The 11,686-nt window shown below is 33.5% G+C and overlaps 1 protein-coding gene across 1 annotated transcript; it reads right to left on the bottom strand.

Moving 5' to 3' along the window:
* Positions 1-10,740: 10,740 nt before the first annotated feature.
* LOC131040056 (ethylene-responsive transcription factor ERF039-like) lies at positions 10,741-11,349 on the bottom strand. The gene has a single exon (XM_057972943.1). It carries the CDS (start codon positions 11,347-11,349, stop codon positions 10,741-10,743), a length of 609 nt encoding a protein of 202 aa, XP_057828926.1.
* Positions 11,350-11,686: the final 337 nt, after the last annotated feature.

Here is an 11,686-nt window from a genome sequence, read left to right as displayed (position 1 = left end):
GCCCAATGAATCTTTTCAGAAATGGGCAACCGTTATTGAATAAAACGGGCGCCTGTTTCGCTTTCAACGGTACAGAGCGAAACAGGCGCCCATTTTTTGAATTTAAAAAATGGGCTCCCATTTTTTAAAATTAGGGGCGGGAAAATTCCTTAGCTTTGTTTTTTGCTTCGAGACAGGCTTGGTCTCACCAAGCCTATGCTTGGACCTCCAAAAAAATTACTAAGGTAAAACAACATTAGATTTCTACCTTGGCCTAATTTTTTGAGGGTCTTTCTGATTGAATTTTTTGACGAAACGAAAACCCATTAGAGTTTTCAGTGTCCTGATTTCAGAAATGTAAATTTTATAGTGATAAGATTACTTTTACTATTTTTGTATTATTTATTAATCAAAAGTGGAACCTAAACTTAAAATACCAAGGTTCACTAAAACTTTAATAACTTTTTGGTTTTTAGGATTTTAGAAAAATAAATTATATGGTATCAATTTACATACAATTCTTTTGAATATTAAAAAAAAAATTGAAAAATATGAAATTTTCATCAAATTATGGTGGTCGTACACCCGATGTTTTGAAAATATATTTTATTGTCAGTTAAAAATTAATAATAAAAAAATATATTCAATAAAAAAATAAGAAAAAATATTTTCATCAATATTTGGTGTCTTAGGTATCATTTCCCAAAAGGATTTGCAAAAATTCATTTATTTACATCAAAAAACGGTGGTCGTACACATGCGTGGTATGGTCCTGAAATAGGCATTTTGAAAAACTGGTTTTTAAAGATGCCTACTAAAAAGGGATTTCTACCATGTGGGTCTTAAAATAAATTACATATTTGAAAAGTAGACTCTGAGCACTACATTTTTTATTACTGAAGTTTTTTGAGATTCAATCTCTAAGTGCATCAAATTTTGACATCAATCGACATAAAATTTGAAAAATAGAGAAAACACTTCCACTTTTTGCCCAAAAGTGGGACTCAGCTTCTTGCAGCCACCCAACTATAAAAACAATATTGTACATGAATAAATATGAGTCTCTTATTCTTGATGATTTTCTTACTAATTGTTTTCAAAGAATTCTAGGGCACATTGAAAGATGATCCTCTAGAAGTTGTGTGGGCATCACACTAATAAGTAGATGCTTAAAGAAGGAATTCTAGTTTTATAAATTGATTCAAAAGAAGTTGTCAACTATCTCTTTAGATATATTTTTCTCTATTACTATTTCTATTTTCTCTTACAAGGTTATTACAAGTAAACATGCTTTTTATAAGGGGTAAAGAAGGTTTTGTGGAGGATCTGAACCCTTGTATAATAGGTTTTGGAGGGACCTAACAACCTCAGATTTAGAGATTTGGAACCCAAAAATAGATTTTTTCTACAAGATTAAACACAAGCAACTAGTAGCAAACCCACAACCAATCGAGAAAAGATAGGTATGGAAGAGCTGGTTGTGAAACCAGAAGGTCAAGTCCAACAACCAAAACTACTTAGACAAGCATGAACAAAGGGTTTTTCAAGTCATCATTAACCTTTGCAATGGATTTTAATTAGGCTCCCATAAGATTCAAAGGATTTTTCCAGGCTCCCTTAGCCTTATCAATGTGTTTTATCTAGGTTCCCAAAACGTCAACTTCAAACAATATTAACATAATACAATATTTTTTTTTGGAAAAAACTTAACCTCCCAAGTAGCTAGCATATTAAGAGAGAATGGAGAATTTGACATGATACCTGAACCAAAACTATGAGATTTAAAATGGCACCCACAAACATCTCCCACAAGGAAAATTTCAATCTTTATAGGGGATTCCCCCACCTCAAAAAGGAATAGTAAAAGAGGAAGAAAGTAATAGACAAAGCCTATCCCTAGCCTTGGGCACAAAAAACAAAACCCATCTTAATAGGGAAAGATTCCACCTCTAAAGGAGCCACACAAGAAAGGAACAAAGGAAAAACACTAAAAGCCTAAATGAAACCAAAGATAGTATAAACACAAATCTCCAAAATGTTTGAGAACAACCCTAGAACAAAATGCAACCCTTAACCAAAAATAGAGAAACCAAAGACCCAAATAGAGCCCTTGAAAATTAATAGCAATAAAATGGCTAGAAAAGAACAAAGGGAATCCCTAGAGACAGTAAAATACCCATAATTCAAAACCACAAAACAAAAAATAACCACACAAACACACCAGAGGGCCAACTTAGGCAGGGACAAGAAACATGCCAAACCACAAAAATTAGGTAGTATGGATGCTAAATGGTTTTCATTTTGAGTTTTATTGTTGGGTATTTTGAAGAATTAGAGAGAATTGATTCATTATCTCTTCCTCTTTCTGTTTAGGGTTTCTTCCATCATTTCTTTTATAGGGCCTATATCTGGGTTTGACATCTTTGGTTGGTTGCACTTCAAAGGGAGGAAAATTAATGGGTTATGTGTTTGTAATCCCAACATTTGGTAACCACACTATGTGCAATATGACATACATGAGTGTACTCACTCTAATACCAATGATCTTAATTCCATAGTAAATTTGTTAAACTAGACAAGGTAAGTAGAAACCCACAAGCTTTATGTGAAAAGTGGACAATAGAAGAACTCATAACAAGAGTTGTATGCATAAAAATGCCATCACCTTATCCAAAATGAGTTTTATATAGCTATCTAGAATCCCCCCAATTTCAAGATTCTAACAAATTTGAAATAAAGTGTTTTGGAAAATAAAATAAATAAACAAATCTATAAATTTTTAAAAAGATCTATGAAATTAGTTACCCCAACTTGGCTGGATCGTAACTCATTGCTTGGTGCTAATTTTAGTTCCTTAAGACCAATGCCTTTATCTATTCAATTTAAGTGAAGGAAAACACTTTTGACCCAAAATTTTGCTTTAAAGACCTTAGATTTTTGGTTTTTCTTAGTTTTGTAACCTCTTGTGTTCTCTGGAAAACTCCCTACATACTCTAGATCATCCATGGACTACTCTATATTAGTTGCACCATTGAATACATTGATATCTTCTTTTAAGAGCCTATTTTAGATAATCATTATGAGAGCATGAATCAAGAAAATAAAAATTCAAAAGAGGAGCTATATCTATTTTCTATTATTAGAGATGGATATTACCTCCTTGAAGTAGATCTCCAAATACACTCAAATATTCCTTGTAATAAAATTTTAAATTATTTCCACTAGTAAATAGTGGCATGAAAATGACAATAGCAATCCATTCATGCTCCAAAATGGAATTCAAATCAGATTCAATGTAAATAAGGGTAGCTCTGTTACTTTGAAAACCAATTTTTGGTTTCTTTTGGATTCACAATCATGAAGAGGACCATGCAAATGAAGTCAATTTGTTTTCAAGATGCCTATCACCTCCAAATGTAAAGTAGAGTATAAGCTTCAATGATTGATATCATCCTCCCACCTGCAACTAGATGAATTGAAGTATGAAGATCACTACAAATGATATTACAAAATGAAAGAAGAGATTCTAGAATGTAGTATATAGAACACTCTGAATGGTATTGCAAAATTGAGGAAGAGATTCCATAATGCAGATAGGAAGAGACGAAGAGGTTTCTGTTGTATTTATTTATAGAATTTATCTAGTTTTTCATCATTTCAAATCTAATAACATGAAGAAACATCTTTAAGAAGGGAAGTGGTTTTTCTACTCCATTGAATGGGCATGTCCCTATTTTTATTGTATATTAATTTTTTTTTTTTTTGTTGTCAAGGATAAGTCATAGAGCCATCAATAGGAATAATTGTAGAGGCATTAGTGGCCAGAATGTTGAGTGCAATGGGTTTATAGTTTTAGATTACCTAACTCCATTTTTAGTGGATAAGGCTCTAGTTTGTGAAACTAGAGATTTTGGGATTCGACTTGTGTAGGTACACTTCCCCTACAAGTCACTAGAACTATAATGCATTTTTTTTTTGCTCATTTAAAAACTTTTCTTGATGTTGACTCACCATTTAATGGCTTGAGAAAATGATAATGCATCAAAAGAAATCAATGACATGACATAGAAGTATTGGTCTCAAATATTAAGAGTATTGGAGCATGGCTGTGGTGCTTCTTGTTTCTCTCGCTGTTGAGAATAAGAGTATGCAGCTTCGACTGCAGCCCCATGAATGTCTCTTGCAGAGGAAGTTGCAGGGAAAGGAAGAGAATGTATTAAGTCAGGGAAATTGAAATTGGCTGATTCTCCTCTCAAGGCAAATGTAGCTGCATCATGAGCACGAGCTGCCATCTCTGGTGTGGGGAACGAGCCCAGCCATATCTTCTTGTTCTTATTTGGCACTCTGATTTCTGACAACCACAATCCTCACTTTCTCTTTCTCACACCTGCATAGGTAGGATGCTTTGTTCCACTCCTATTTGCCTTCGCACTAATACCTCCCTTCCCGTCGATGATTGGAAGATCTTAAAACAATCCTCGCGTTAGTATTCCAGTTTTGGTAGAAAAAGTTCATACAACAATCTAACACATTCAAGTGCTGGTTAACAGCCTATTTACTCGTAAAACTGTGAAAATATTTGTGCAACTACAATAGAAGAAGTATTAAACAAAACTTGCTTGTCTCATGAGCTCAAAACAAAATACAATGCAGAGCTGACACTAATAGATTTTCACGTTTATAAGCACTCGATCACCATAACCTAGACTCTACGAACAGAGTTTTCTCTGTGGCTTAACAAAGAGCAAACTGAATATCATCACTTATCAACCCCAATGAACTTACTGATATATGGTCATGTATTCCTATAAATCAGAAGTTCTTTCACCTACCGAGACATTAACAACCGAATCTAATAGATCAAAGAATAGACATCTTTTATTTCATTATATCAGACAAACGCAACATATAGGTAAACTAACTAATCCTCTAATAATCCCAATTAATGTATATAAATTTATCATATATATTGAATTATAAATAACTTAAAATTGTATTTGTTAGAATTTACTGGAACATGAAACAGTTTAATGGTTAAACACTCAATACCACATTTGTTGGCCTCTGGCCTTCATTGGTGGCATTTTCTATTTTTGCAGTTGCATGGTTGATTTAGCAACCACCTTTTGCAATCAAGCACAAATCGTACGAGGCCACCCAAGTAGGACCACCTTGTCAACCAACAAAAACAAACTGATTTCTATTTCTGTGAAAGCGGCGTCCAATATTCAATTTAATCAGTTTGGAAGGTACTGCAAAACATGTTGTTGGAAGAAGCACGTGTAACTCCATGTCAAACACAGTCACTGTTGCCTAGCTAATTAATGTGATAGTTTGCTATTAGCTTCTGATAGGAAGATTAGGTATAATTGAGTTACTTCTAAAATTTTGATATTAAAATTTGATTCATTGGCCATCAAGATCTCCTCATCTATTTTCTATATCCTTAAGAAGACATCTACAAGTTTTGATTGATGTGTCTTTTAGATTAGGCTATACATGAGAACAATGGAGTATACTTTTTTAAGGGTAAGACCTCGTTAAGAAATGATATGCATTTTATTTTTGAAAGGACTCAATTGTCTTACCTTAGGATTAGATAGAGAAACAATTTTTTCTTTGATAAATTTATTAGTGAAAAATGTACATGAAGGATTGAATGATATTACTTTTTATATTGGAGAAGTTTGTATTACTAAGGAACAACATTTGGAGGATTTGTCTATTTCTAAAGACCTTCATGAGTGACAACTTTGGGAGGAGATTTTTTATGAGGAAAAACAAATAATTAATCGGCTTTAAGATGGAGATCAAGATATTCCAATTCTTATAATTTAATTAAAGAAATACTAAAAATTAATATTATTTAATAAATATATCCTCATGGAATCCAACCACCTTTGTCTCTAGAGATTAATAGGGATATTAGTTACCGTTGAGCAAAGAAAAATATATTGGAGGTTGCATCTATTCTTTTATTATTGAGATGAATTCATGTCTTATGAGTCTTATGACTCTTGTGAATTATAAAAATAATATTGTAGATGAATAAATATGAGTATCTTATTCTTAATGGTTTGCTTGATAATTTTTTTCAAAGAATTCTAAGGCACATTGAAAGATGATCCTCTAAAAGTTGTCTGGGTATCATACTAATAAGTAGATAATTAAATAATAAATTCTACTTTTATAAATTGATTCAAAAGAAATTGTCAATGATCTCTTTAGATCATTTTTTGTCTATTAGTACTTTTATTTTATGTTACAAGGTTATTTCTTAAACAAACTTTTGATTAAAGGTAAAGCATGTTTTGTGGAGGACTCGAACCCCTGTATATTAGGTTTTGGAGGGACCTAAAACCCTAAGATTTAGGGATTTGGAACCCAAAAATAGAATTTTATTACAAGATTAAACACGGGCAACTAGCAGCCAACCCACAACCAACTAAGAAAAGCTAGGTATGAAAGACCTGTCTATGAACCAAAAGACTAAAGCCGACAACCAAAACTACTTAGACAAGCATGAACGAAGGATTTTTCAAGGCATCGTTAACCTTTGCAATGGGTTTTAACTAGGCTCCCATAAGCTTCAAAGGGTTTTTCTAGGCTCCCTTAACCTCATTAATGTGTTTTAACTAGGCTCGCAAAACCTCAACTTCCAACAACATTAACATAATACAAAATAAACATTTTGAAAAAAACTTAACCTCTGAAGTAGCTAGGATATCAAGAGAAAGTGAAGAATTTTGCATGCTACCTGAACCAAAACTATCAGATTTAAAATGGTACCCACAACCATCTTGCAACAAGCAACACCAGTTTCCAAAATTCAAAACCTAGACCTCTCCTACAAAGCTCCTCTTCACCTCAATAGAAGAAGATCCCACCTCAATATGAGTAGAAGAGGAAGAACCCAATAGAAATAAGGTTCAAACATGAACCAATCGCACATCTAGGTGACCAAAGAGAAGATCAAACTCCATCAAGTAGCTTCCAACTTCTCCTAGAAGGCAAATATCCATCTTTATAAGAGATTCCCCCACCTCAAAAGGAATAGTAAAAGAGAAAGATAGGAATAGACAGAGCCTATCCCTAGCCTTGGCCACAAGAATAAAACCCACCACAATATGGAAAGATTCCACCTCTAAATGAGACACACAAGAAAGGAACAAAGGAAAATAACTATAAGCCTAAATGAAACCAAAGAGATCTTGCAAGCACCAAACTCCGAAATGGTTGTGAGAAACCCTAGAACAAAACGCAGCCCTTAACCAAAAATTGAGAAACCAAAGAGCCAAATAGAGCCCTTGAAAATTAATAGCAATAAATTGACTACAAAATAACAAGGGGAAGCCCTGAAGAAGGCATAAAACCCATAAGTCAAAACCACAAAATAGAAACCAACCATGCAGATACACTAGAGGGCCAACTAAGGTAGGATTAGGAAACATGCCAAACAACAAAAAATAGGTAGTAAGGATGCTAAATGGTTTTCATTTTGAGTTTTATTGTTGGATATTTTGAATAATTAGAGATAATTGATTCATTATCTCTTCCCTCTTTTTGTTAAGGGTTTCTTCCATCATGGCTTTTATAGGGTCTATATCTGGGTTTGACATCTTTGCCTGGTTGTACTTCAAAGGGAGGTAAATTAATGTGTTATGTGTTTGTAATCCCAACATTTGATAACCACACAATGCGTAACATAACATACAAGAGTGTGCTCACTATAATACCAATGATCTTGATTCGATAGTAAATTTATTAAACTAGACAAGGTAAGTGGAAACCTACAAGCATTGTGTAAAAAGTGGGCAATATAAGAACTCAAAACAGGAGTTGTAAGCATAAAAAATGCCATTAGCATATCAAAAATGAATTTTATACAACTATCTAAAATCCCTCCAATCTCAAAATTGTAACAAATTTGAAATTAAGAGTTTTGGAGCATAAAAAGAAATAAATAAATCAATAAATTTTTAAAAAGATCTATGAAATTAGGTACCCAGATTTGGCTAGATCATAACTCATTGCTTGGTGCTTAGAATTCAAAACTTCTTACACTATCCGAATTTTTTTGAAGAGATCTAACTTTAGTTCCTTAAGACCAATGCCTTTATCTATTCAATTTAAGTGAATGAAAACACTTTTGACCCCAAATTTTTCTTTGAAGATCCCCAAAAAATATATTTTATTATACATAAAAAATATTGAAAAATATTTTTTTTGGTTTTTCTTAGTTTCGTAACCTCCTGTCTTCCCTAGAGAACTCCTTACATACACTAGATCATCCATGGGCTACTCTAGATCAGTTGCTCTATTGATCGCATTGATGTTTTCTTGTAAGAGCCTATTTTAGATAATCATTATGAGAGCATGAATCAGGAAAATACAAACTTAAAAGAGGAGCTAGATCTATTTTCTATTATCGGAGATGGATATTACCTCCTTGAAGTAGATCTCCAAATACACTCAAGTATTCATTGTAATAAAATTTTAAATTATCTACACCATTAAATAATGGTATGAAAGTGACAATTGCAATTCATTTATGCTCCAGAACAGAATTCAAATCAAATTCAATGTAACTAAGGGTAGCTCTATTTCTTTCAAACCAATTTTTTGTTCCTTTATAATTCAAAATCATAAAGAGGACCATGCAACTGAAGTCATTTTTTTTTCAAAGATGCTAATCACCTCCAAATGCAAAGTAGAGCATAAGCTTCAATGCTTGATATCATCCTCCCACTTGCAACTAGATGAATGGAAGTATGTAGATCACTATGAACGATATTACAAAATGAAAGAAGAGATTCCAGAATGTAGCATGTAGATTAGTACGAATGGTACTGCAAAATGAAAGAAGAGATTCCAGAATGTAGATAGGAAGAGAGGTATAGGTTTCTATTGTATTTATTTATCAAATTTATCTAGTTTTTCATCACTTCAAATTTAATAACATGGAGAAACATCATTAACAAGGGAAGTTATTTTGCCACGTTCATTGAATGGGAATGTTCCCATTTTCTTTGTTTACTAATTTTAATTTTTTTGTCAAATTGAAGAGGCATTAGTGGCTAGAATATTGAGCGCAATAGGTTTATAGTTTTAAATTTCCTTACTCTATTTCCTCGTGGATAAGGCTCTAGTCTGTGAAACTAGAAATTTCTGGATTCAACACATGTAGGTACACTTTCCTTGCAATTCGCTAGAACTGTAATACATTTTTTTCATTCACTATAAAACATTTCTTCATGTTGAATCACCATTTGATGGCTTGAGAAAATGCAAATCCGTCAAAAGAAATAAATGGCATGATAGAGAAGTGTGGGTTTCAAATATTAAAAAATCATTGGATCTTTTTCAATCCAACAAAAGGGACACTCTAGGTATGAAAGAAGAGGACGATTCAATTTCAATACTCACAATTCCTCCACATGGATGATGGACTCACCAAATGCAAGGTGAATGAGAGGCATTGGGAATGAATTGAGGCCCATAAAAATAAAATGAATGCTTCTCACATGCTAGAACTGAAATGAGACAAGTGGCTATCAAGTAGAGAAATAATCCAAATGTTATTGGAAGTTGTTGCCTTTCCATCAGGTTCTTCTTGATTGGGTTTTTACAATTTTGATAAAGAAAAGGGAGGGCTTTGTGTCTAATTTTTTTCATAATTAATCAAATATTGCCGTACTATGCATTATTGTCTCTCCCATCTTCATTGCAATACACCAATGAATAGAAGATAATCATTTTGTGCTATGGTTTCCCTATATTAATTGCTTCTCTATTTCCTTATCTTGTATATACCGCCTCTTTTGCAGATCTAAGATTATCAAACCTTTAATAGTTTAATGATTTTCAATTTTCATCGTTGTGTTTATGTTTACATTGTCTCATGATATTTAATATTGTTCATAATCAAGCATATACAAATAAGGAGTCTTTGTAATTAGTGTATTACTGCTATAGTTAGATTTTATTTTTTATTTTTTTCGCTTGTCTTTTCTCTAATCTTAAGGTTGAGATTCATTGAGGATCCTACGAAGAACCGATTCCTAAGACCCTGAAAAATCATCAAAAAACTATAGGCACATGTTTGCAATATTTCCCATCGTTGCTGCAGGTTTGTATGTGGGTGGAGCAATTAGGTATAAATCAGCCATTAACAAATACCATTAAATAATATCATAATGCTAGAATTGAAACATGAACATCAGTAAACCAAAACAGAATTAAATACAAAGTAAAAGAAAAATAACTGTTTTTAAATTGTTTTTCTAATATTTTATATTATTTCAATTGGAAATTCAGACGAATGGCCAAAAATAAGTGACATGAGTGGATACCATCAAACAATTCCAGAATGCTATAGAATGCTATAGTTAGAACATGAACATTAGTAAATGAACAGGGAAATATTTATAAAATTAGAAATCAAAGGAAGACATTGATTAATAGAAATCTTGTAATACACATATGCCTTGTGTTTTCAGATTAGGTGAATGTTATCATGAGGAAAACCAACGACAGGAAACATGTATATACATTTTAGGCAAAACAGTTTTTGCAAGTTTCAATACACTTTATTTCAATGGAAGCAACGATATAGTTCCAAGCTTTCCTAGATTCATCATTCGACTATACTACACTATATATCACTAACCTTCCTCAATCTCTTGAACGGTAAATCTTGGTGATAGGCCATGGCACTGAAAGCTCCACTCCGCATTCCTTTTCTAACTTTACCTTGCTACTCTAACTGAAATCCCAAAGAGATGTAAACTGATCATCTCGATCTTCTTCTCCAGTCACGGGGTTACCAAAGACGAGAGAAGATCCGATCAGCACTCCATCTGCAATGTTCATTAGCAAGTTGGGCCAATCCAGCCATGAATCCGTCATTACATTGTTTTCTTTCACAGTTACTGCAGTATTCGTGGATTGAGATTGATTCTGTGGAAACGATTCTGAGTCATGAAAACCACCGTTATTATCACCATCCTCGGTGTTGGAGCATGGCTGTGGTGCTTCTTGTTTCTCTGGCTTTTGAGAATAAGAGTATGCAGCTTCGACTGCAGCCGCCTGAATGTCTGTTGCAGAGGAAGTTGCAGGGCAAGGAAGAGAATGTATTAAGTCAGGGAAATTGAAATTGGCTGATTCTCCTCTCAAGGCAAATGCAGCTACATCATGAGCACGAGCTGCCATCTCTGGTGTGGGGAACGAGCCCAGCCATATTCTCTTGTTCTCATTTGGCACTCTGATTTCTGTCACCCACAATCCCCACCTTCTCTTTCTCACACCTACATAGGCAGGATGCTTTGTTCCACTCCTATTTGCCTTCGCACTAATACCTCCCTTTCCCATCGATGATTGGAAGATCTTAAAACAATCCTCACGTTAGTATTCCAGCTTCGATAGAAAAAGTTCATACAACAATCTAACACATTCAAGTGCTTGTTAACAGCCTATTTACTTGTAAAACAATGAAAATATTTGTGCAACTACAATAGAAGAAGTATTACACAAAACTTGCTTGTCTCATGAGCTCAAAGCAAAATACAATGCAAAGCTGACACTAATAGATTTTCACGTTAAGCACTCGATCACCATAACCTACACTCTACGAACAGAGTTTTCTCTGTGGCTTAACAAAGAGCAAACTGAATATCATCACTTATCAACCCCAATGAACTTACTGATA

Source organism: Cryptomeria japonica, chromosome 10 (genome assembly GCF_030272615.1).
Source record: "Cryptomeria japonica chromosome 10, Sugi_1.0, whole genome shotgun sequence".
Taxonomy (NCBI): domain Eukaryota; kingdom Viridiplantae; phylum Streptophyta; class Pinopsida; order Cupressales; family Cupressaceae; genus Cryptomeria; species Cryptomeria japonica.
Note: the sequence above shows the minus strand (reverse complement) of the source record. Positions and strands in the feature narration are given on the sequence as shown.